Genomic DNA, 27853 nt, shown 5'->3' with positions numbered 1-27853 from the left:
ATATTTTTCCAAGAAAAAACTATGAAAAAGTCTTCTCTAACTGGCCAGACTGCTAGAGTCAAAGTCTTCCCATCTTCTCCATGTTCCCTAGGTAAGTACAACCACCAGCCCGTCCTATATATATATTAACTACTCCACTTGTGAATTGGAAAACTAGAATTTTGTATTTTGCGGTGGTCATGGCGGCAGCGGCGGTGGTGCCACTGGCATACCAGAACAACACATCAACGTCGCCGGACTGGTTGAACAAAGGAGACAACGCATGGCAGATGATCTCCGCAACCTTGGTTGGGCTCCAGAGCGTCCCCGGCCTAGTCATCCTCTACGGAAGCATTGTCAAGAAAAAATGGGCCGTCAACTCCGCCTTCATGGCGCTCTACGCTTTCGCCGCCGTCGTCATCTGCTGGGTCACCTGGGCATACAAGATGTCCTTTGGCGAGAAGCTCCTCCCCTTCTGGGGCAAAGCCGGGCCGGCTCTGGGCCTGAAGTTCCTCATCAAGCAGGCGGCGCTCCCCGCCACCGTCCACTATTTCAGCAACGGCGACCTAGAGACCGCCGAGGCCACGCCGCTCTACCCCATGGCATCCATGGTAAGTATCAGCACATACACCTACCACTACTGGAAATTATGGAATTTCCGATCACCTGATTACCTGAAAATTATCTTGAACAAGGCTTTCGACTCGTTTAAGATTAGCAGGGTCGAAAATTTCATAATTTCCAGGGGTGTGCCTGGCTGCCCTGCCACAATCAAATTAAATCATCATCTAATACAAATTATTTTATTATACGTGGATCGGACAGGTATGGTTCCAGTGCGTGTTCGCAGCGATCACGCTGATACTCCTGGCGGGGTCGCTGCTGGGGCGGATGAACATCAAGGCGTGGATGATGTTCGTGCCGTTATGGCTAACCTTCTCCTACACGGTGGGGGCGTTCAGCCTGTGGGGAGGCGGCTTTCTCTTTCACTGGGGCGTTATTGACTATTCCGGCGGTTACGTCATCCATCTCTCTTCCGGCATAGCCGGCATCACCGCCGCTTATTGGGTAAGTATCTTTTATTTGTTTTTTCCTTTTTAAATTTCCGGCATATATGCGTGCTCACACACTGTATTAAGTGGACTTTGACCAAATACTAGCTTTGTATTGGATCTTCCCGCCCACTTAACCGTTTTCTCCGAGCTTTATATATAAACAAAATATATAAACAAAATTCCGCAATATTTTTTGACTACTGGTTCGAAACTTCTAATTGGAGCAACTAGGTGGAATTTTGTGAAGTCGCAATCAAGCTAAGCTACACAAATAACAATAATAATTATAATAATAATAATAATAATAATAATAATAATAATAATAATAATAATAATAATAATAATAATAATAATAATAATAATACTTCCGAGGAAAACTTGAAGAAAGACTCTCCATTATAAGTAAGAAACACTTTATTCTTAATTAGTATTACATTTTCTAGTATAGGTATTATATTATCATATTCGTTCGACCTATCTCACAGATAAGGATCTGTGAGACGGTATCACAGTAGAGTCACTCTTAATTTTTTTAGTTGTATCTTTGAAAAAAAAAAATCTAATACCCATAGAAGTGCAATCATTTTACCTTGGACTGAGGTTCACCATAGCATTGTGGATCATGATCCAAATTATTATCCACAGCTAACATATAATGTACTTTTAGTTTATTTACCTACTGCTCATAATATGTGAACAGTCCGTAAATAAGTTTATGGGTGTGCAAACTTTGGATAATTTTTGGTTAACCGGCCGAACTGATAAAGTTCGATTAACCGTTTTTTATCTGAACTTTTTCGATTCGGTTAATGGTTAAAGGTTTTTTTCCAAAGTTCGGTTAACGGTTAATTCAATTCGAAATTGTCGGTTAACCGAACTTTTTAATATATATATATATATATATATATATATATATATATATATATATATATATATATATATATATATATATATATATATAACGTATTAAATATTTAAATATAATATGTAATGTAATATGTTTATAGTGTTGTTACGGTATTGTTTTTGTATATTTTGTTAGAATTTATTATGATATGTATTATTTTAATTCAAATTTATTATTTTAGGTGTTATTTTTATAATTTTAAATTTTAACTTAAAAAACTTTGGTTAACCAAAAAAAATTCGGTTCGATTAATTCGGTAACACAAATTTCAATTCGGTTAACGGTTAAAGGTTTTAAGGTTAAATTGGTTCGATTAAAACGGTTCAATTGAATACCCCTAAATAAGCTGAAGGTAGACAATATGTTAACTATAATACATAATTTGACCCAAGGTCAACAATATAATGCACATAGTATACCCTGGTCCAAGATATAATTTGCGGTAGAAGTGTGAATGAGATGTAACGGATCTATTTCAACATTAACTAAAAGGCTTGGGTTAGAGCCCTGAAAAAATAATTACCTTAAAATCTATAAGGGAATGTTTCGCCATCCTCGAGATCTTACTCGGCACGAATTTAATTAATTTTGGTGTGTAAGATTTTAGGGTATTTAACAGAAGAAATTTCCTAAAAAAAAAATTAAAAAAAAAAAAAAACCAGAAGAAATATGTGATCAGATAAAAATAGTAATCTAATTATGGTATTTTTATTTGTTTGGCTACTGGTTCGAAACTTCTATTGGATCAACCGGGTGGAATTTTGTAAAGTCGCAATCAAGCTAAGCTACATAAATAATAACAACATCAACAACAACAACAATAATAATAATAATAAATAATACTGACAATGATTAAATTGGGTAAATTATTTGTCCTATATCAACTTATAATTCAATCTTGAGAAAATATCAAATAAGACCATAAACATTACTCGAAAAGTTAATTGGTATCTACACTTTTAAAATGTGCAATTAAGTACATAAACATGTAATTTCAATACATTGAAACTCAAAATCCTATTAGTAACATGTAATAGCAGGTCACTAGATTCTAGCGATAATCCAGCCTATTCCGGTGATGCTCAGAGGATTAATACCGGCCACCGGTGACTTCAAGCGGTCGCCGATCGCTTGCCTTCTCATTTCTCAACGTGAGAAGGCGACCACTGGGTTGCCTTCTCACGTTGAGAAGGCAACCGTGGTCGCACGGTCGCTTTCTCAAAAGACAACCAATGGTTGCCAGAGAAGGCGACCCAGATGGTCACCTTCTCAACGTGAAAAGGCGACCACGATCGCCTTCTCCATGACCGAGGAGGCCTTGCAACCGCGATCGTTCGCTCGTTGGTCGTTGATTTTTTTTTTCTCAACGATGGTGGTCAATGACAACCGACGGTGGTCAATGGGCGGTTTCTGGTGATCAACGATGTCCTATTTACCGGAAACGTGTTGGTTACTGGTAAATTAGGCTTATTTGATCGATTTTAATACGTTGGAAAGTTTAATTGCACCTTTTAAAAATTTAGGGGGCTAATTGCACTTTTGTTTAAAGTTGGAGGGCCTATTTCACCAATTTTCCTTCTCTTTAATATTTGGCAAAATTTTGTGTGGGACCTGTGAATGGGTCGGGTCAAAATGAAAATGTAATAACTTATACTGAAAAATGTAATAATACTAATTAGGAATAAAGTGTTTGTTACTTATAAGAGAAAATGTAATACTTTTGAAGGGAAATGTAATACTTTTAAATCAAAATGTAAAAGTATTACATTTTTCTTCAAAAGTATTATATTATACTTTCCCAAATAACAAATACTTTATTCCAGATTAGTATTACATTTTTTAGTATAAGTATTACATTTTCATATTTGCATGATCAGTCTCGCGAATCTCATAAGAGAGTCATTCTTAACCATTTTAGTTGTATCTTTAAAAAAAAAAAAAAAAAAAAAAATTAATAACCATAGAAGTGCAATCATTTTACTATGGACCAAGGTTCACCATGCACATTGTGTGGACCATGCTCCAAATTATTATCCACAACTAAGATGTTATGTATCTTCAGTTTATTTACCTACTGTTCATAATATGTGAACGGTCGATGAATAAACTTAAGGTAGACAATATGTTAACTATAATACATAATCTGGACTAAGGTCAACTATATAATGCACATGGTAACCCTGATCTACGATAAAATTGTCAATAGAAGTGTGAATGAGATGTACCAGATCTATTTCAATATTAACCAGAGATTTCGGGTTAGAGTGTTTAAAATATAATTACCTTAAAACGCATAAGGGAATGCTTCGACATCCTTTAGATCTTAGGTCATAAGGGAATGCTTTGCCATCCTTTAGGTCTTACTCGATACGAATTGAATTAATTTCGATGTGTAAAATTCTATCGTATTTGACAGAAGAAATAATGTAATACTTTTGAAGGGAAATGTAATACTGAGACGTTATGCCATGGAACCGTGTTAGTACACCGTTATCTTTTTTTTTTTTTTTTTTCTTAATTAATTGCTTGACTTTTCTTCTTTATTTTCACATTTTGCGGCTTCACTTTAATTTGAGGTGAACAAAGATTTCGGACATTCATAAATTATGAATTCATGCCTGCACATTTACTTTGGAACCATGCCTACACATTCCCGTCCGAAATCACGAACATTCATAAATTATGAATCCATGCCTGCACATTCACTTTGGAACCATGCCTACAAATTCACTTTGGAACCATGAGATTATGAATTTTCTGTTATAAGATTATGAATTTTCTGTTATGAGATTATGAATTTTCAGTTATGAGATTATGAATTTTCTATTATGCGATTATGAATTTTCTGTTATGAGATTATGAATTTTCATTACATTCATAATTTCGGACATTCATAAATTATGAATTCATGCCTGCACATTCACTTTAGAACCATGCCTACATATTCCCGTCCGAAATCACGGACATTCATAAATTATGAATCCATGCCTGCACATTCACTTTGGAACCATGCCTACACATTCACTTTGGAACCATGAGATTATGAATTTTCTGTTATAAGATTATGAATTTTCTGTTATGAGATTATGAATTTTCAGTTGTGAGATTATGAATTTTCTGTTATGCGATTATGAATTTTCTGTTATGAGATTATGAATTTTCATAAAATTCATAATCTCATAACAGAAAATTCATAATTTGATCAAACGCGCGCCGTTAACTCCACATCCGCAATTTTTTTTTTTTTTTTTTTTGCCTAAAAACGACGTCGTTTTGCCTTGTGTTCACCATTCTCGGTAAACACGATTCCATGGCATAATTTGCGCTTTTAAATCAAAATGTAAAAGTATTACATTTTTCTTCAAAAGTATTATATTATACTTTCCCAAATAACAAATACTTTATTCCAGATTAGTATTACATTTTTTAGTATAAGTATTACATTTTCATATTTGCACGATCAGTCTCGCGAATCTCATAAGAGAGTCATTCTTAATCATTTTAGTTGTATCTTTAAAAAAAAAAAAAAAATCTAATAACCATAGAAGTGCAATCATTTTACTATGGACCAAGGTTCACCATGCACATTGTGTGGACCATGCTCCAAATTATTATCCACAACTAAGATGTTATGTACCTTCAGTTTATTTACCTATTGTTCATAATATGTGAACGGTCGATGAATAAACTTAAGGTAGATAATATGTTAACTATAATACATAATCTGGACTAAGGTCAACTATATAATGCACATGGTAACCCTGATCTACGATAAAATTGTCAATAGAAGTGTGAATGAGATGTACCAGATCTATTTCAATATTAACCAGAGATTTCAGGTTAGAGTGTTTAAAATATAATTACCTTAAAACGCATAAGGGAATGCTTCGACATCCTTTAGATCTTAGGTCATAAGGGAATGCTTCGCCATCCTTTAGGTCTTACTCGATACGAATTGAATTAATTTCGATGTGTAAAATTCTATCGTATTTGACAGAAGAAATATATGGTTAGATCGATAAAAATAATAATCTAATTATATTACGGTTAAAATTTATTTTCTCAAATTAAATGTAAGCTATATAATTTTGGGATAAATATTTAGTGTAAATAATTTGAGAAAAAATAGCTTTGTTCTTTAAATTTAAGTATGTAAGTGACCAAATCAAATCATGACTAATTAAATTATTAGTGGTGTATTCAATTATGATATTTGTAGATTTTTAATTTAAAATGATTGATATTAATAAACTCGTAGGGACTTTCATAAAGTTTCTCTAAACTTTTGTTAATTAACTTTATAAGACTATCAAAATCCATATTAGAGATATTTATATGCTTTTATTAACTTTTATGAATTTTTTTTATTATAAAATGTTTACAAAAGTTATTAAAAGTTTAAATTAGATACATCATTACAAACTTTCAATAACACTTATTTTTATTACTTATGATTTTCTTTCAGATGTTTTAATATATAGTAAAATTGAGTCAATACCTCTAATAGTCCTCCGAGTATTATCAATTTACCAGTTGTGGTCATCCGAATTTTAAATGACCTCCAAAATTGACTGATAAACTAACTATTTTACTAAATACGCCCTATATCATTTGGGACAATAAATAATAGAATAATAATTAATCATTCAATTCAATTTTTTAGACCTATTTCATCATCCAAATTAATTTTTGTTTTAATTTAATTTTCCACCTAAAGACTTGCATATATAAACTATGCATGATTTTCAAAGATATTGTGTATATATACCCACCAAAAAAAAAAGACCTTACCATAGCAGCTCTTACTGATTGTTCCAAATGAAAAATACGAGACTCTTTGGTAAATGACTGTTAGCTGATAGTTGTTAGACGGTATGACTAGTTGATAACATTAGTTGATTGTACAAAGGTATTTGATAAATTAGCTATTAGTTGATAACTTTTGATATAATTTCTTTTTCTCAAAAAGCTAATTAAAAAAGTTGTTTTGAGTGGCTTTTTGAATTTTAACATTTTGGAATTACAAAAAAATTGATTAACCAAATACTTACATTGATTTTTTAACTAAGTCAAATAGTTAATGGTGGTCGAATAAGCCAAAATTGACTGATAAACTAAATATTTTACCAAACAGGACCATAGTAAAAACTAAAAACATAGAAGGGATGTGCATAGCAGAGGGTAGAGATTAAAGCAAGTTTATCCCAGAGCAGAGCAGACTAGCAGAGCATTGGCAATAAACTTGATCCTGTTTCCTTAATCAACTTTGGTAAACATATAAGAATTGTTATGTTGATGGTAGGTGGGGCCAAGATCGAAAAACGACAGAGAGAGGTTTCCACCAAACAACGTGCTGCTGATGTTGGCCGGTGCAGGGCTGCTATGGATGGGGTGGGCCGGCTTCAACGGCGGCGACCCTTACAGTGCAAACATCGACTCCTCCATGGCTGTCCTCAACACCAACATCTGCGCCACCACCAGCCTCCTTGTCTGGACTTGTCTCGACGTCATTTTCTTCCACAAGCCATCCGTCATTGGAGCCGTTCAGGGAATGATCACTGGCCTTGTTTGCATCACTCCTGGTGCAGGTATGTATGTATTATTTGTTTGAACCATGGAACAAGTGTAAATAATATATCAACTTCGATCCCATCTATGTGAATAGAACAAATTATTTGGTCAGTCACCTACCATTTAGTGTGCTGACAGTAGGAAGAAGGATTAGTCTTCTGGCTATGTTCTGGAGGGATTCATTTGATCAACTAAAAAAAAAATATGACCCTATTTGGTAAAATAGCAATTAGCTGATAGTTGTTGTCGGTCAGTTGATTATGTTAATTCGAGGGTATAAATAGTTGATAACATTAGCGGATTGGAGAAAAGTGTTTGGTAAATTAGCGTTAGCTGATAGCTGTTTGGTATAATTTCTTTTCTCAAAAAGCTAATTGAAAAAGTTACTTTTTGAGTAGCTTTTTGAATTTTAGCCTTTTGAAGTTGCAAAAAGTTAATTAACTAAACATTTATATTGATATTTCAACTAAATCAAACAATTAATAGTGATCAAATAAGCCAAAATTAGTCAAAACCAATTTTTTACCAAATAGGCCTATATATCAACTTCAAACTAGTAACTTACCTCAATTAACATGAATTTCTTCAAATTCAACAGGTCTCGTACAAGGATGGGCAGCCATAATAATGGGAGTTCTCTCCGGAAGCGTACCCTGGTTCACGATGATGATCATCCACAAGCGATGGACCTTACTCCAAAAAATCGATGACACGCTGGGCGTCTTCCACACACACGCCGTCGCTGGCATACTGGGCGGCTGTCTCACAGGCCTATTTGCCGAGCCGGTTCTCTGCAACCTCTTCCTTCCGGTCACAAACTCGCGAGGCGGCTTCTACCGTGGCTCCGGCGGGGTCCAGTTCCTGAAACAAATAGTGGGCGCCGGTTTCGTCATCGGGTGGAACATCGTCGTCACCTCGATCATATGCGTGGTGATAAGCCTCATAATTCCCCTGAGGATGTCGGAAGAGCAACTGAAGATCGGAGACGACGCCGTCCACGGGGAGGAGGCGTATGCTTTGTGGGGCGACGGAGAGGTTTACGACGCGACCAGACATGGATACTCGCCGGATTACGAGGGTACGCAATTCGGGAAGACGGCCAGTGGGGCAACTCAAGTGGTGTGAAATTAAAATGCCCTGGAATATAGTTTACGGAATTTGAATATATATGATCAACTTTTATTTGTAGTTATAATAGTTGTTTATGGTTCGAAGTATTATGATTAAGCTTGAATTCATCCATGCTCAATGTGCAGTATATGTAATTTCATTGTATTTTTTTTTTTTTTTACTTACAATTCAAGAAATATTGTATCTTGTTACTAAAATGTACTTAATTGTAGCTGTTATTATTAATTATATAAGTTTCATACTTATTACAAGTTTTTGTGCTCCAAATTCCCAACTATGATTGGTAACTATTTTGATTGCATATAAATGTAGAAGAAAAAAATGTTACTTTTGGTCTTATAACTATTGGGTATTTTTAAGTTCGGTCTATGAATTTAAAAGTTTTTAATTTTCAGTTCAAAATTCTTTTTTTTTTTTTTTTTCAATTTCAATCCACAACTATTTAATTTTTTTCAATATTAATCCATCAGGTCAAATTATCGACTAAAAGTCGCTAGAAAGTTTTAATTGAGTTATTAGTGCTGAAATCATAAAGCAAAATTGTCTTTTCAAATTAATGCAAAAGGGGAAATTTCGATTTAGAAATTTGTAACCCTAGCTTTATATTACGAAGGAAGAACGAAGATGGATGGGAAGAAGGAAGAAGAAGCGCCATTCATCAGTAGACTTTACATGGGTTTGCCATTCTCCATCAACTCTCCTTGACAAGCCATTGAATTTGCACACACCTGTTGGTCCCGATAGATTGTGTGGTGAGTCTAGAGGGGGGGGGGGGTGAATAGACTCTCGTTTTTCTTTAGATTTTTAAAAGAAAAACCCTGTCAACACTTTTGAGTAAAAATAAGCACAGCGGAAAGATTATAAAGAGAGAGTTGCACGAGTTTGAAAAACGGATAAGATGAGTGATGAAAAAGATGATATGCAAGCAGTAAAGTAAAGCAGTAAGTAAAGAGAAGAGCGAGACGAGATTTTATAGTGGTTCGGCCAAACTTTGCCTACTTCCACTCTTCTTCCACAACTGCTGGAAGGATTGCACTATCACTCTTTTAGTACAATTACACAAAGACTTCCTTGATCACTAAGCCGGACAGCCTTTGAAGGTTTTTCAACTCCGAGAGTTTACTCCGCCTCTATCAACTTCTTCTTCTAAGTTGAGGTTGGTGAGAAAGTATTTCTTGATTCCTCCAACTGTGAAGTCTTGTTGGTGTGGGATGATTGCTTCAAGAGTGCAAGACTTCTTACAAGATGTAGGGCAGTGATGGATGATCTACTTCAAATGCCTTAACACCTTAAATAACTGGTTCGCAAAAAGCTTTGAGATTTGTTCACCTTTTTTAAGAGCTTTTTGCAAGAGAGTGAGTAGAGTGATAAATGAACCAGCACCTTCTTAGTTGATGAAGGTTGGTTTATATAGGTGATGAAAATTCATCCGTTGGAGGGAGATGAATTTTTTTAAACCTTTTATCTGTTGGACAAGGACCATGGAGCCTCATGCATTTAATGCTCCATTAATGGATTTGTACTATGTAGCCGTTGAAGGTATGGAGGATCTGATGACTTTTGTCTTCTAGCTCCAGAGATAGTACGACTTCATTAAATGCTCTTTGGATAGCGTGTCCCATGAGTTGAGGTCCTTATTGTCCTAGGATGTTGTCAAATCAGACAGGTAGAACATTCTTCTAGTTGATGAGAAGAAGAATACTTGTTGAAAAGAACTGTCTTCTTAATGACAACTCCTTCTTTCGTTGCTGTGGAGTCTTCTTTCGTCTTGATCAGCCTATCTCCTATTCATAACTCTTTTCGTGTGTTTGTTCTAGCTTAACACGAATTACATATGAGTTGTGATAACTTTCGTCTAGAACGAAAGTAGCGATACAAGAAAAACGAAAGAGTTAGGGGTCTACTTTCTACATTACATTGGTATCATCAAAATCCTAATACAAGGTTCCTAACAATTTCCCCCTTTTTGATGATGCCAAAACCTATACTCTTCTTATAAGGCTGAGAAAGTGCTCCTTAAGGATAATTCTATTAATAACACAGCCATTATTGAGAGTTTACAAGTATTTTCTACGAAGAAGCAACAGAAATAAGGACAAGAACTTTTTAACTCAGACAAGTGACACGAGATGTGTGACAATGAGAGTTTTATAGATATTCAGGTAAGATCATTACAAAAACTCTGTCAAAAGAAATCAAAATAAAGATAAGTTACATTTCTAAAAGATTTAACCTTTGCTGAGCTTCCTTCTTTCTTTCTTGATTGTCCTTCACTTCCTGTCTTTTTTGTGTTCTCTCGTAGTCTATCTTCTTGTTGATACTTGCTCTGAAAGTCCTGATTGAATTGTTTCTGACGAGCTCTTCATATCCTCCTTTGATGTTTAGACTCGTGTAATTGTTGTAGGCTTCTCGAATGTTGTTGCCTTCCACTACTCCAGACTTCCACCAGGAGATTAGTTCAAATGAATTCATTCCTTCTTGATAGCTCTTGCCTGACTCTTTATGCACTTTGAAAGCTGCATTGTATGTGACATTATCAGGAGAGTCTTTGGTCACATTTGATAGATCTTTGATGAGATTCTTAATCCTTTCTCTTTCTCTAGCTTCATCATCTCTTCTCCTGATCTCTTCATCGTGTTTTTCCCACAACTCCTTGTTTTGTCTTTTAATCCTTTCGTTCTGAGTGCTCATGTAGTTTTGCCTTGTGTGGTTGTCTTTCTTCTTCAACCAGATGGGATTGTTGCAACCTTCAAACCTCTTACCGCTTCCTTCTTCGTATGGGACATAGTCCACGAAGTTTCCAATGCCATCCATGGTAACTGAGGTATTTTTCATGAGCCTTTGTCTTAGACTTGCTTGATCTCTTCTTGACAGTCCTGTGAAGAGATATTTGGCTTCAGAGCCGAAAGATTGTCGAGCCTTGTGAGGTCTGTCTTGAGTGCGATCATAGCGTCTTTGATCATGAGACTGTCCACGAGACTTAGGTGGATGAGAGTGACCCGAGACTTTGTGAGGAGAGACTCGCTTTTCTGAAGATCTTTCTTTCGTGTTATCCCTTCTTGGTTGGTTGTCATCATCCTTATCTCTGTCATCATCCCTATTTTCCCCCTTTTTGGCATCATCAGCGCAGGCAGAAGGAGGTACAGAGGGGATTTGTCTGATTGCAAGCAGGATGTCTTGAGCATATCCCAGAATCTGAAGAGCATATTTACCAAGTTGATAGGAATTGTCTTGATAAGTGTCAATCTTGGTACAAGCTAGGTCAACACGTTCCTTGAGGCCGTAATGAGAATGCTTAATCTCGTGTTGCTGCTTAGCGACTTTGTTTGAACTTTCTTCAAGATCAGAAACTCTTTTCACCAATTGCTTAAGAGTTTTGTCGTGAGAAGGATTCGGTTGCTGTGGTTGAGATTGTACATCAAGGAGTAGATTGACTTTTTGACACAAGTCATTCAATACTCTCGTGTCCTTCTCCCTTAGGGCGAGATATTGCTTGTGAATCAGTTCAGCTGAATGAACAGTTTCTCGCATGAGGTTCATAATGGTCCGTGGGGACTCAGCGATAGAATCGTCCTCAATGTGTGTTGGAGAAGAGTTCCTGTGTTCGTCATGATGTGGTGCTTCCGGATTTCCACCATGCATCGAGTGTCCAGGTTCAGGTGAGGCTTCCTTTCTGTCCTCATGAACTGGACGATTATGATGTAGTTGAATAGATTCGTTCAGATGCGGAATGATAGCACGAGATGAGTGAATTGGATTTTTACTGGATGCTTCATCCGAGTCTTCGTTTTCAGATGGTATTTTCAAGAGAGGTGGTCTTTGTGGGCAGTTAGCATAGTCCGTTTCGACCAAGATAGTGTGGCTATCTTTTGGTTCTTCTTCTTCAGCACCTTCTCCTCCTTGTTGATTATTGTCATCATCATTATCATCATCAGTACTACTGTTGTCGTCTTCTGTTTCATCATCATTGTCATCATCTTCATTCTCTTCTTCATTGCTCTCGTCTTCACTGTCTTCTTCATCCTCTTCTTCGATTTCGTTGCCATGAACATCTTTTGTTCCACTAGCACTTCCTTTGGGATCTCGAGGATGATCTTCTGCCATTTGGGCTTTAATTTTGGATAGCAGCATGATGTAGCGAAGTTGTTTCAATTCGGCTTCAGTTGCTGGATCCATCGGAGGTTTATGAAGAGGAACTACCAAGGGAGCTTTGTCCTTCCCGAGAGATCGATGAGTTATTCTATAAGAGTACACTCGGTGGATCTCCTCAATTCGCACAGCCTTTGTGACGTCCTGAGTTTCAAGCCATTGAAGTGCGAATTCCTCTTCGTCGATCATGGCTTCAAAAGTTTCGAGAAAGGTTCTGAGAGGTGCCGTGCGCCACTTGTGCCATTGTAGAACTCGATTGTAATCTCTTTCAATCGATTCTCTGAGAGATTTATCAAGGGTGTACCGGTCTGGAGAAGATTGACGAGCAGATGGTTTCGGGATAAAAGATGTTTGAGCAGCTGTTATCTCGTCTACTAGTGCAGGTTCTTGTGTCAGAATTACCTGCTCTGCAATAGTAGGTTCTTGTGGGAGAGAATGAGCATCAGTTGTAGCATCTGAGGCTGCTTTCGGAATGTTTTCTGGAGAGCCCGGCTCTTGTGGAAAACTTTGACATCTTCCCTCCATTTCTACAGTAGCAGGGTCTTGTGTCAACTCTCGTAGAAGTTGCTCTGCTAAGGTAGGTTCTTGTGGATGAGGAACAGGAGATGCATTCGAATTGATGGATTTGTGATCAACGGGACTTCTTTCGGGCAGAGAGTTTTTCAGTTCCCCCTCAGCGGTAGCTGCTTTCGGGATACCTTCCCCCTGTGATGTTGCTTCTTTTGACAAGGGTTCCCGATTTTGAACAGGTCTCATTCGACTTCGTTTGCTTAGACGAATGAGAGGTTGATCATCATCATCATCAGAGGAGTTCTGCACTATCAAGGTTTCGAGAGAAGGATCATCTTTCGTCTTGGATTGGGTGGTGTCCGTCTTTTGAGTCTTAACCCGAGAAGAGGGTTTTTCTTGTTTCTGCCGTTTTGGTTTTGGTTGAGCTTCTTCATTTGCTTCTTCGTCTGCTTTGGGGGTTTTTAACTTTCGTTTGGACTTCCCTTTGGGTAGATTGGGTTCAAGAGGAATGCCCAATTCCAATGCCTTCTGTTTGTCATATCCAGATGGCTTGTGTTTCATGTGACAGACCTTTTGACCAGGTGGAGCACCAGCACGTAGAATCACTCCTTTTGTGGCAAGAAGATGGCTTATAATGAAACCGAAGCCCATCTTCTTTGCAATGTCACCAGGATTCCTGCGATTGTATGTGATGGTGTGAGCGATATTGTGGAAAATGATTTTGGACCAATCAACCTTATGCTCATGAAGAAAAGCGTGCAGCATTTTCAGTTTTTCCCTTGTGACATCATCTGTGCCAGAAGTCTTGTGGTCCACAATCTTGTTGAAGATGTCTACTGCAAACTCATAATCCAACCGGAACCATTTTTTCTTGAGGGGCCAGAAGATTTTATCTTTGGAAGGTGCCTCCTTGTGTCGTATGGATTCATAGAAGTCCTCCGGATCCAGATGATAATATATCAGATTGGATTTGTAGGACTCATCTCGTCTAGGAAACCCAAAAGTTGATCGAATATCCTCAGCAGTAAGCACAATGTGATGGTTATTAACTCTTGAAGATATGCTTGAGAAATCAGAAGTCACATAAGCATTCAAATAAAACTGAGCAACATCAAGAGGGTACCATTCATCATAGCGGTGAGTTACCAAACCAAATAAACCTGTTTCTAGTAAAAGAGCGATTATCCGATCTCCAAAGGCTTTATCCAAGACATACTTACGAAACCCTTCTTCGTCCCACATACTTCCTCCGACGATAAAAGGAATTCTGGACTTGATAAACTCTATGTCTTCCGTGGGAAAGCTTGGTATTACTGGAGTGGATGATGATTCAGGGTTCTCTGGGTTCTTTTCGGAAGGAGCCGCCATTGATGATAGAAAGCTTGACTATAGAGATTTTTGAGAGGAAGGGTTGAAAATTGAGAGATGTAAAACAGACGGAATGAAAGATTGAGCAGGATTTATAAAGCTCCGGGTTGGTGTCCTTAAATCAGCCCATTAAGACAACTTATTCGAATTTTTAAAAAATTCAGCGGTTCCTCTTCCTCAAAAGGTAACTGATCATCATGGTTACGTGATAAGAACGTGTACAGATCTGAAACGATCATTCCCTCATTTAATGAGGAGAGAGAAAAAGCACTCAAGTGCTGAGAGGTGCATTAAATGCACGTCTTAGTCCTGTCAGACTAGTGGGATAGAGGCGATTTTCTCGGCCATATGATCTCAATGATACTTTATGAACGGTTTAGATTCAAGAAGAAGTAGCGTCTTAAGTACGATTCAAAAACCCGAATGTTGTTCAGAATTTCACAAGACGCACATAATGTTGCCCGAGAGATTCATGATGAGCAATCAACAATATTACCCGAAAGATGCGAGTAATTTTTGATTAGAACAAAATTCTAAGACTGTCAGCAAGGTTACACAGATAAGATATGACATCTTATTAGCACATAGATAGGCAAGCTTTTATTCAACAAACGAGAAGAGAAGATACATAAACATAGATGATGATTTTCAGAAAATCACTTTTTCTTCCTCTCAACCTTCTTGGATGAAGAACATTCAGGCTTATCTTTCTTCACCCTTCCAAACACTTCCCTATACCATCTTTTATAGCGCGGAAAATTGGAACCAGTAGGATATGATCATTATCCTTTATACGAAAGAGTGTTTTGTCAACCACTCCTTTCGTGAAGCCACGATTGATTAGGAAACAAGACAGTGTATCATACCAAGCTCGTGGAGCTTGTTTCAAACCGTAGAGAGCTTTCTTAAGGTGGTACACCTTTTCGAGGTCATTGTTGATAGCAAAACCAGGAGGTTGTTCAACATATACTTCTTCTTCAAGAAGTCCATTCAGGAAAGCGCTTTTGACATCCATTTGATAGACTTTGAAATTTTTGTAAGCTGCAAAAACTAAGAATATTCGTATAGCTTCCAATCTGGCCACGGGGGCGAAGGTCTCATCAAAATCAATACCTTCCTCCTGACAATATCCTTTAGCCACAAGGCGAGCTTTGTTCCTAACAATGAGTCCATCTTCACTCATTTTGTTTCTAAAAACCCATTTAGTTCCAATGACATTTTGATGTGATGGTCTTGGTACTAGTTCCCATACTTCATTTCGTTCAAATTGATGAAGTTCTTCTTGCATAGCTATTACCCAGTCAGGATCACATAAAGCTTCATCTACAGATTTTGGCTCTATTTGGGATAAGAAGCATGCCATCATACTTTCGTGTAATGACGCTCTTGTTCTCACACCTTCTTGAACATCTCCAATAACTTGATCTGGTGGATGATCTTTCAACCATCTAAGATCTGGCTCAAAGACATCTTGAAAAGGCTGAGTGTCCATTTCTGGTATATAAGGCAGGTCTATGTAGATCATTGGTTCAGATAGTGCGTTGCTAGAAGGATTGATAGATTGATTTTCATTTGCTTGTTGAGATGACATCTCGGGTTCTGGTACTTTCGGCTGATACTTCATGTAAGACGAAAGTAAGTCTTCTTCGTCTGAGATGTCTTCATCTACGGATTTCTGAGCATTTTGAGCTGGGATAGCAGGTATCTTGTATCCAGAAGGATTTTTCTCAGATTGTTCATCAAATTTGACGTGTATGGATTCTTCGATAACCATTGTTCGCTTGTTCAGAACTCTGAATGCTTTGCTTATGGATGAATATCCCATGAATAATCCTTCGTCAGCTCTTTCGTCAAATGCTTTAAGATAGCTTTTGCCATTGTTGTGAATAAAGCACCTGCAACCAAAAACATGAAAATATCCGATATTTGGAGTCTTACCTTTCCATAGCTCATATGGTGTTTTGTTGTGAGACTTGTTGATTAAGGATCTGTTCTGTGTATAGCATGCGGTGTTTATGGCTTCAGCCCAAAATCTCTTTGGTAGACCTGAGTGTGAGATCATTGTTCGTGCTGCTTCTTTAAGAGTTCTATTTCTCCTTTCGGCTACTCCGTTTTGCTGAGGAGTTCGTGCTGCTGAGAGTTGATGAAATATTCCATTTTGAGCACAGAAATCCTTTATCACTTTGTTGACAAATTCGGTTCCTTGATCCGATCTGATTCTTGTTATTTTGACTTCCTTCTCTGTTTGAAGTTGCTTCAAAAGATTTGGCAGAGCCGTTTCTGTTTCATTCTTCTTTTTCAAGAAAAGAACCCATGTATATCTTGAAAAGTCATCTACTACCACAAGGGTGTACTTTCTTCCGCTTATACTTGCTGGATCTATTGGTCCAAAAAGATCCATGTGCAGAAGGCTTAGAGATCGAGAACTTGTGTCTACATCTTTTGACTTGAAGGACGATTTCAGCTGTTTTCCCTTTTGGCAGGCATCACATAACCTATCTTTCGTGTAAGATGTTTCGGGTAAGCCTCTTACAAGATTCCTTTTTGCAAGCTTATTTATTGTCTTCATGTTCAAGTGGCTTAGCTTGTTGTGCCATTCTTGATTGAGATCTGCATTGCTCTTAGCTACAAGACAGATGTTAGTATTAGAAGAATTTAATGAAATTACATACATGTTCTTCTTTCGTTGGCCTGTAAGTGCTGTCCTGCCATCTTTCGTATTTATGATTTTGCACTCTTCTTTAAAGAATTCTACTTTGTATCCTTTGTCGCAGAACTGACTTGTGCTTAGAAGGTTGAATTTAAGTCCTTCTACATAAGAGACATCTTGTATGATTATTCCTTTCTTGATGATGTCTCCTTTTCCTCGAGTTTGGCCACTTGTTTCTCCTCCAAAGATGACTTTGGGTCCATTTATTTCTTTGAAATTGCTCAAAATTGTTTTGTCACCAGTCATATGTCTTGAGCATCCACTGTCTACATACCATATGACCTGTTTCTCCTGCATCAAAGATCATGTATTTTTAGGTACCCACTTAGTTTCGGGTCCTTGGAGGTTAGTAGTCAATTTTGGAACCCACATTAACCTAGAGTGCACATGACTCATCCTTGGTCCTTTGTATCCGTTGGAGGTGCGATAATCGAAATAAACACTGGCAAAGATTTTGTCCTTATACTTCCTTTGTTGCTCTTTTGGTGGAAGATTTTCATAATGCCAACGATAATTGGTTTGTTTACGTCGATGTGTTATCTTAAGAGCTTTCCTCGAGAGGAGTTCCGGGTAATCAAACCAATCTTCCTCTGAAGGCCCAGTCCTTCCATTCCCATACCCAGATCTTCTGAGGATCCTTTCGGGTTGTCCGTTCTTTGAGATTTCCTGAGCAGAACTTTTTGGACGATATTGCCTCTGGTTAACATTTGTCTTTTTATAGGATCGAGAATTCCAGTTAGGCTGACTCAATTTTTGGTGTGGACTTTTTCCACTGCCATTTGGTCCATTCCTTTTTACACATATTTGTCTAGGATTGCCTTTACTAGGTTTTCTCTTTCCTGTTTCCACAATTCGTTGTACAGCCTTTCCTTTCGGTTGGCTTGTTGATTGTGGTGCTGTGACATTGTTATGTACCATCATAGGCTTGGGCTGCTGGGTTGGTCCTTGAACAAATATGGTTGCAAGACTCTCATGTGAGTATGCATTCGTGGATTTGTTCGTTTCGACTTGTGAAGAGGAGCTGGAGTTAAAACCAATTCCGGTTTTCTCTCCGGGCAGTCTGGATTCGTTTAACATTCTGTCCATTAAGTTGGATGACTTTTTAAACTTGTCCAACACTTTAAGCAATTCTTGCTCTCTCTTTTCTTTTGCTGTGCACTGCTCCTTAAGAGCGAGAACATTTTTCTCGAGCTGCTCCTTAGCAATGATCAGCATTTTGTTCTCAATGCGAACTTGCTCTAATTCATTATGGCTAGTCATGAGCCGAGAGTTCTCCTCTTTTAGCTTGGAGTAAGTGCTATTTATTAACTTAAACCTCCTCATCATTTCAGAGACAGATTCACTGGAGGTTTGACTCACTAAAGAACTTGATTCGGCTGAAAAACAAGAAGAAGAATGAGAGTTTACCTCTTCTTCATCTGCCATGAGGCATAGTTCCTCTGATTCTTGGCTGTAGAGGCATAGTAGTCCTTTCTCCTCATCACTGCTTTCGTCTTCTGAGCTTGAGCTTGAGGTACTACTTTCGGGTATAGCTTTTTCAGTGTTTTCGGCAACCACCATTGCTTTTCTTCTTCCCTCACTCTTGGAATTTGATGATTCTGGTTTATCACTTTTCTTGTGCTTTTCTCCAGATTCCCTTGAGGAGCTTGTGATATTGTTGCCATCTTGATATTTGCTAACCATTGGATAAGGGCAGTTTGCTTTGAAGTGTCCTGGCTTTCGGCAGTTGTAGCACAACAGTTGTGAATCAGTGGTTTCGGTCTTTGAAGCCTGAGGGAAGCTTTCATGCCTCTTTCGGTGGCTTGACCGTTGTGGATCTTGAAAGTTGTTCTTTCTCATGAATCTTTTCATCTTCCTGACAAATAGGGCATATTGTTCGTCAGTTAAAAAATCACAAGAGTTAGATTTCGACCTGTTAGGGGTTGACGCCGACTGATTTGCTACGAGGGCAATATTTCTCGTTTCTGGTTCCTCAGCATCTTTCGGTTCATGTTCAAACTCATATGCTTTGAGATCACTGAAGATTTTGGCTGTGGATGTTGTTTTCATGTCACGATTATCTCTCATCGCGATGACCTTCATCTCCCATGACTTCGGCAATCCACGAAGAATTTTTAGATTCATCTCCTTTTCGGTGAGTTCCTTTCCAAGGTCTGATAAGTCTCCCATTAGTCTTGTGAATCTTAGCTCCATCTCCATGATCGTCTCGTTTGGTTGCATCTTAAAGTCTTCGAACTTCTTCATGGCTATTGTCAGTTTGTTGTCCTTTTCTTGTTCATCTCCTTCTCCCAAGTCCATTAGAACTTTCCATACTTCCATAGCATTTCTACATTTTCTGACTCTGGGGAAGAGTGAATCATCTAGAGAGTTGTAAAGAATGTTCCTTGCCACATTGTCCAGATTTGCTCTTGTTCTTTCTTCCGAGTTATACTGCTCTTTCGGCTTAGGTATTATTTGTGGAGCATCTGGTCCTTGAGCAGCAGCCTGTGCATTTGCCATCATCACTGTGATAGGTCCAGTAGTTATGACGTCCCACATTTCATCATGAATAGAGAACAGAAGAGCCTGCATTCTTAATTTCCAGTCATCAAACTTGGCAAGACTAAAAGCAAGCTGTCTAGAGCGATTTTGTGCATGTTCTTTTTCCATTTTAAAAAAAAATTGTGCAACAAAGAAGATCCAAAAAAAAAGATCAAAGGTGGATCTACCAGGCAGTAAAATGCAAAAAGCCTTCACCGTTCAAGGTATTCGGCTCTGATACCACTTGTTGGTCCCGATAGATTGTGTGGTGAGTCTAGAGGGGCGGGGGGTGAATAGACTCTCGTTTTTCTTTAGATTTTTAAAAGAAAAACCCTGTCAACACTTTTGAGTAAAAATAAGCACAGCGGAAAGATTATAAAGAGAGAGTTGCACGAGTTTGAAAAACGGATAAGATGAGTGATGAAAAAGATGATATGCAAGCAGTAAAGTAAAGCAGTAAGTAAAGAGAAGAGCGAGACGAGATTTTATAGTGGTTCGGCCAAACTTTGCCTACTTCCACTCTTCTTCCACAACTGCTGGAAGGATTGCACTATCACTCTTTTAGTACAATTACACAAAGACTTCCTTGATCACTAAGCCGGACAGCCTTTGAAGGTTTTTCAACTCCGAGAGTTTACTCCGCCTCTATCAACTTCTTCTTCTAAGTTGAGGTTGGTGAGAAAGTATTTCTTGATTCCTCCAACTGTGAAGTCTTGTTGGTGTGGGATGATTGCTTCAAGAGTGCAAGACTTCTTACAAGATGTAGGGCAGTGATGGATGATCTACTTCAAATGCCTTAACACCTTAAATAACTGGTTCGCAAAAAGCTTTGAGATTTGTTCACCTTTTTTAAGAGCTTTTTGCAAGAGAGTGAGTAGAGTGATAAATGAACCAGCACCTTCTTAGTTGATGAAGGTTGGTTTATATAGGTGATGAAAATTCATCCGTTGGAGGGAGATGAATTTTTTTAAACCTTTTATCTGTTGGACAAGGACCATGGAGCCTCATGCATTTAATGCTCCATTAATGGATTTGTACTATGTAGCCGTTGAAGGTATGGAGGATCTGATGACTTTTGTCTTCTAGCTCCAGAGATAGTACGACTTCATTAAATGCTCTTTGGATAGCGTGTCCCATGAGTTGAGGTCCTTATTGTCCTAGGATGTTGTCAAATCAGACAGGTAGAACATTCTTCTAGTTGATGAGAAGAAGAATACTTGTTGAAAAGAACTGTCTTCTTAATGACAACTCCTTCTTTCGTTGCTGTGGAGTCTTCTTTCGTCTTGATCAGCCTATCTCCTATTCATAACTCTTTTCGTGTGTTTGTTCTAGCTTAACACGAATTACATATGAGTTATGGCAACTTTCGTCTAGAACGAAAGTAGCGATACAAGAAAAACGAAAGAGTTAGGGGTCTACTTTCTACATTACATTGGTATCATCAAAATCCTAATACAAGGTTCCTAACAACACCCACTTGTGAAATTCTCCATTGATAAATTGAAGAAGATGAAGTTGACTATTTGACTTTGAGCATACATTCCGAAATTGATGAATGTAATATAATGATTAGTCTTCTTTGTCAAATTGTTGTGAATGGAATTGATCAAAATGTAAGGGAAACTATGTCAAAATTTTTGCAAAATTTTGGTCACATTCTTGAAAGAAATTCGAAAAAGAGAAGGAAAAAAAAAAAGATGAAGGGGATGTGTTGTGCTTTGTTCTTGAATAGTGTATTTGTGTGGTATAATGTATTGCTATCTTTGTGCACAATTGTAGAGAATGTGTTCTTTTGTGAGCAATTGTAGGATCAATGATTCGTGACTCGGAAGACCTAGGTGATCGCGGCCAAGCCACGGAAGGACATAGGGAAGCGACACCGATACCCCCACTAAGGAGGTTGTCATTCTCCATGCTACCGCATGAGTGCCCGGAAATTGGGGATTGGGCGTCCATGCAAGCTCACATGCATCGCCTTCATCAAGCGCAAATGCAACGTTTGACAGAGATTGAGGAGGAGGTCATGGACATATCCCGGAAGCTAATACAACTCATGGCTAGGCAACACGACATCATAAATGATCAACATAGAAGAGTCGAAGTCTTACAAGCACAAGTTGTAGAGCTGAGAATCCTATTAGCGAGAGCCCAAGGACAACCCTCCGGTAGGCGGCAGCGTCTTTGGCGGTGTCCACACGGGGGCCGGTGACGAGTGATGATGTAAGCCATTCCAACATGACTGGAGTCGAAGGAAGAAAGAATATGAATAAGTTCATGGGTCCCGAACAATGAAACATTTAGACTTGGATTTATTTTCACTTGTGTTTACTTTTAAGACTTTTGCACCTTTAAATTCTTGCATTTAAATTCTCGTATTTTAATTTCTTGTTATTTTAATTGCTTCCATTTATGCTCTTGCATGTTATCTCTTTGATGCACGGTAGTTTAGTGTTATCTTTTACTTCATAATCTTCAAGAGAGTTGAGTCTAGAATTAGTCGTTTGCTTTACATTTCTTTAATGTCTTGTTTGTTGTTATCCATGAGAAAAGAAAGAAGAAAAAAAGTAAAAAAAAAAAAAAAAAAAAACAAAAACAAAAAAAAAAAAGAGAAAAAGTGAGTTCATAAGTAGTTAGTAGATAGCTTTCCTACTTTATTACATGTGCTATTCTTTTGGTTATGCTCTTATGCCACTAACAAGTTGTGAAGCTTTCCATTAAGAAGGGGCAAAGTTAAATGATATTTCCGATAAGGGATATGTACTACATTGGGTGACAATTCTCTATCCCTTAAGTTCTACTTTATTTGCACCCCTCTTGCTAATTTTAAAGTGTGGAAAAAAAAATGGCTTTGATATGCACATGTTTGAATGGTCATTCACAAAGGATTGTTTGTTCTTTTGTTTTTCTTGCACCAAAGTCCCAGTAAAAATCCTAAAGTGTGGAAAGGGACATGCACTTTTGCTAAAGACCTTTATTGTTTTCTTTTTCCACTTGAACTTCAAAGTAACATCGTGAACAATGTTTATTTTAAAGTGTGGAAAGGACGCACTTCGTACTTAAATGATTTGTGTTTCTTAATTGATCTAATGGTGCTTGATTAACAATTGTGTTTGATATTGGAGAGTGTGCTATTGCTTATATCATTTTGGAAGTGTACGTGTTAGTGATGTGTTTTAAAAGTTTTTTATTCTTGGAGTATCCTTAGGGAGTTACCTCCATACACCAAGTGAGATTTGCATAGAAATCATTAAGTTTATATCTTTTGTATGCTTGCATGATATTTACCTCTTATTTTGCTTGGACCTTAGTCAAGAATCTCTCGAAGTGGGTGTGTGTACTCTCCAACGTTGGAAAGATAATAAAAAGCAAGGTCGGAAATGAACTTAGGGTGTGTTTGGTTGGAGGGTTTTGCCCATAGGAATGGGTATGAAAGTGATTGTTGTTGTTTGGTTGATAGGTTTTTAGAACACTACTATGGGTTTCGAATACCCCATCAATTGAAAAACCCATACCCAAATAAAATAAGGGTTTCATTCCCTTATTCATTCTCAAGCACTACCTATTAGTAACCATTCCCATTCCACCCTACTACCAAACATGTTAAATACTTTCACCAAAACCCATTACCATTACCAAGTATTTGATACTCATTCCGATTTCGATTCCTATGTGCGAACCAAACACACCCTTAATCTTGGTAGGGTGTGGAGCAAAAGGTGAGCCTTATTGGTGAGAATTGAGAGCAAATTTCCAAATCCCGAGTAAAAGGCATGAGGGAATTGAAGTATGAAATGAAGAAGAGAAAGAGGCAAAGATCAAGAAAAATGGCCACTCCTAGAAATAAGAAACGAGGTGAGCCATCTCACTAGAATTTGGGACAATTTCACTGCACTGTCTTCAAAAAAGCGTACGTGAAGTCGATTGTCCTAAATGTGATGTCCTAGGAGATGAGAAGAGAGAATGGAGGTGAGCCACCCCGCTGGAAACCAGGCACCCATAGCACCGATCTTCGAAAAAGCATGAAGGTCCATGTGAAGTCGAGTCGCTCGGTAACAATTTCGGAGGATGAGAAGAAAAGAGTACCCGTCTAAGCTGATAGATGTTATTTCTATTGTTAATTTATGCGAATTTCTTTTATAATTTATTTACAAATTTTAGTTAATTTTGTTTATTCTTTTATTTATTTTATTAATTAGTTTTGTCTAGGCTTTTAGTATTATTATTAAGTTAGTTTAGTTAAGAAAATTGTTGGTTAATTAGCCCGTTATAACGCAAATTATGTTGTGCAACCGTATGGTGCACACGATTGCAAAAACGATGTCGTTTTGACTAAAAACGCGCGTCTCACTTTTTTTTTAAAAAAAAAAATCAGGTTCGATTCTTGATAATAGCATTTTTTTGTGCATAATTTAAATCATATATCCACAAGTTCATAACTATATATTCACAAGTTCATAACTATATATTTACACTCAATGAATAACACAAAATCCATAACGAATGAACTAAATATATTCACAATGAATGAACTAAACATCCACAATGAATGAACTAAATATCCACAAATTCATAACTATATATCCACAATAATGCTGTTGAGAGGAATCGAAACTGAATTTATTTATTTATTTTTAAATGGGAGTCCACAAATCAAAATCAGAACTTTCGCAGGAGGCTCGGTCGTCTTGGCGATCCGGTTGATCAGCGGGAGTTAGGAGAAGCGGTAGTTGGGGGCTGAACCGTATAAAAGGAGGCCGAATCTCCCCATCTCGACGACATCTCTTCACCCGGAAACCATTCACGGAGGTTTTCCGGTTGTACCGAGCTTTTCCGGTCGGCGGTGGTGCAGTCCGTTTCTTGTGTTTGGCGGTGGCAACGGCGATTCCGTTCGGCGCAACAAGAAGAAGTCTTCCGGCAGCAGCGGTGAGTAATTCTAGCAGCGGCTTCGTAGGCGAGTAATTCCTTCTGGGCAGTTTTAAGATTGTCTCTACGGACTAGGGCTTCATTTCCCTAGCAGATACTCTCTGGTTCTTTTCCTTATTATTTAATTTGCATTGTTAAATTGTCAGAGTCACTTCCTCAATTTATGAATTGTTTAAGTGTTGCTGCGTGGAGCCTTGAGTAGAGTGCTAAAATTCCAAGCTTTATTACATTTGTTGACTAACTTTAAATATGCATGATAAATCTAGCATTCTAGGATCATGGTTGTGGCAGCATTTGTTACTAATTCTTTTTAAGTATTGCTTTTCCTTTTCTTGAGTTAAAATATATTCAGTTACTACCATTTGATTACCAAAGAATTTAGGTTTAGCATCAATTATTCACAATTTCATTCTTTCACTTTAATTTTCACTTAATTGTTTTTAGTACAATCTTCCATTGTTAATCTTTCTTGATCTCATTTTGCTGCTACCTGGTAATTTATCTGCTTCCTGGCTTCCTGGTAATTTATTAGCTTAGCTTTTCTTTGAGTTTTGGTTTAATTATTTTGTATTTGAATTTCTTTGGAATTTTATTCTAGTTTAGTTGTTAAATTGCATTGTACCAATTCTCTATGGGATCGACCCTTGCTTAAGCACACTATCACTACAATTGATTCGTGCACTTGCGATGACTATATTAAAATTGTCCATCAATTTTTGGTGCCGTTGTCGGGGATCGAACCCGGGTCACCCGCGTGACAGGCGGGAATACTCACCACTATACTACAACAACTAAAAAAATTGATGGACAATTTCAACATATTATCGCAAGTGCATGAGTCAATTTGTAACAATAGTGTGCAAAGTAAGGGTCGAACCCACAGGGAATTGATACTAAGCAATTTAACAACTAAACTTAAAAAATAATTAAATGAAATGTTTAAAGTACTCAAAATTTAATATCAATTGAAATAACTAAACCAAATACTACGTAGAAAACCAAGAAATAAATGAGCAATTAAAAGAACAAGGAAAGAAATATCGCAAATAAATCAGCAGCCAACCAGAACAATGAAGCTCTGGAAAATGTAACAAAGCAATTTGTAAAATAGAAAATAATTACTAATTTAAAGTTCAGAAACAAACAATACTCAGAATTGACTTAACTGAACGAAATTGCAGTAGAAAACAAGATAGGAAAGATAATAATAAAATAACAACGAAATGATATAGCAACAAGGAAATATCAAATTAAAATAACGAGTTTGACAATTTAAAATACTAAAAACAAATATCAAATATTAAGATAACTTAAATGCAAATCACAGTTTAAAGCGTAAGATAAAACAGAATTGAATTGACAACATTAAAAATATAACTACTGCAAAACTTTCATAGTGTATTATTGTTCATGTTCCCAGAGAAAACTAGCAGTGCATAATTATGAAATTTGCAATAATAATTAAATCACAATGCTCCATCTCTCAACACTAATCAAAAGATCAAATGAATAATTAAAGAGAGTAAAGAAGGGAATGAATAATTAATACAGTAGTGTGCTCACAATTTAGGAATAAAAGATTAAAACAAATTACGAATTGAAGAGAAAGAACAAAAACCAGGAAGAACTTTATGAAATTTAGCCGCTGCCACCAAGTGAACCAAAATTAATTTGATGGAGAGTTTCTTGTCGTAGAACAAAATCTACACTCCGACGAACCAAAATGTTGCCCGGAATTCTCCGGAACAAGCGTGGTGAGGAGGAATTGATGATCGACTTGATGCCTTCTGTCCTCTATTTATAATGCTTACGGTTTAGACTTCTCATCAGATTTCAGCGCTCAGTGATCGGACTCATCACAAAATTAGCAACAATTTCTTTCGGATGCGGAACAGAAACGAGACCAATTCAACGCCCTCTCAGTGCTTTGTTTGGAGTTTCTGCTAATAAATCCCCTGCCGTGATCCAATTGCGATGGAGTCCTCGTAATACGCTAATCATATTAAAACTCTAATTCTACTGTAAAATGGGCTTCAACAATCAACATGCACTGCAAAACTAATTCTCACATTTTAAAGCCTTAATCAATTAGAACCCAAATTAATTTGTTAATACTACGTATTGACTAAACTATTATTATTATTATTATTATTATTATTATTATTATTAGAGAAAATGACAATTTTTTCCCCTGAATTATATACGTATAGCATTATTTCCCCCTAAATTATTGAAGTGACTGTTTTTCCCCCTGAAATGTTAAATGGACATATTTACCCTTAAATTAAATATTTAATTTATTTTTTTTCCAACAAATTATGACCATAATTTGGTTCAAACTAAAGAAACACTATAGCAACCAAACCGAAATATTCCAATTACAATTTAGAATCGAAATTCGATATTTAGAGTTTATTAAAATCGTGAACCGGAACGGACGGTTCATGTTCCGAACTGAAAAAATATAACTCAGGGGTAAAAAGTGTCATTTTCCCTTATTATTATTATTTTATTATAAGTAATTATTATATGTGATATTATTACTATTTATAAATATTAGATAAAAGCGTAAATATTCAATAGAAAAACATTATTAAATTATAACAATTATTCAATTAAACATTACAAAAATTGTACTTATCAAAATTTTCCACACTTATTTAGTTGTTTGTCCAGTTGTCCTCAAGCAAATGCATTATTAATTAACAAGAAAAGAAATTGAAATAAAAGCAAGTATTAGATCAAGCTTTACCCAAATGACCTTTAAAATTTATTTGCCTCATGAATGCCAAGTAACGTCAACTCAAAAAATGTATAAAACACTAGACTAGAACTTTTATTATAATATCATGCTGTTCAAATAAAAATAAAGAAATATGTGTTGTGTGCTAGTACCCCTTATACGAGATATACAAAAACTCAATAGAATAAATATGAAAATTTCACTAAATGCAACCTAAGTCAAATTCAGAAATATTCTATCACAATGCAGATGCAAAACATGAAGGAAACAAGGATCGAGGCATTTAT

At 36.9% G+C, this 27853-nt stretch overlaps 1 protein-coding gene and 1 non-coding gene across 3 annotated transcripts; one reads left to right on the top strand and one right to left on the bottom strand.

Annotated features, from left to right (window-relative positions):
• Positions 1–49: 49 nt before the first annotated feature.
• Positions 50–22022, top strand: LOC109178918 (ammonium transporter 3 member 1-like). 2 transcript variants are annotated; one of them, XM_019328470.1, is made up of 5 exons: positions 50–590; positions 805–1047; positions 7244–7529; positions 8111–8659; positions 22012–22022. In XM_019328470.1, exons 1-4 carry the CDS (start codon positions 180–182, stop codon positions 8635–8637), a joined length of 1467 nt encoding a protein of 488 aa, XP_019184015.1. In that variant the 5' UTR covers positions 50–179; the 3' UTR covers positions 8638–8659; positions 22012–22022. The 2 variants fall into 2 exon arrangements, with proteins under 2 accessions (XP_019184015.1, XP_019184014.1); XM_019328469.1 differs by lacking the exon at positions 22012–22022 and having other exon boundaries at positions 51–590; positions 8111–8854.
• A 3521-nt stretch (positions 22023–25543) lies between these two features.
• Positions 25544–25615, bottom strand: TRNAD-GUC. Its single transcript has one exon. It is a non-coding gene; the product is annotated as a tRNA-Asp (tRNA).
• Between the last annotated feature and the right edge of the window lie 2238 nt (positions 25616–27853).

This window comes from Ipomoea nil, unplaced genomic scaffold (assembly GCF_001879475.1).
Source record: "Ipomoea nil cultivar Tokyo-kokei standard unplaced genomic scaffold, Asagao_1.1 scaffold0875, whole genome shotgun sequence".
Taxonomy (NCBI): Eukaryota; Viridiplantae; Streptophyta; class Magnoliopsida; order Solanales; family Convolvulaceae; genus Ipomoea; species Ipomoea nil.
The sequence above is the reverse complement of the archived record's forward strand: the minus strand, read 5'-3'. Positions and strand labels throughout refer to the sequence as shown.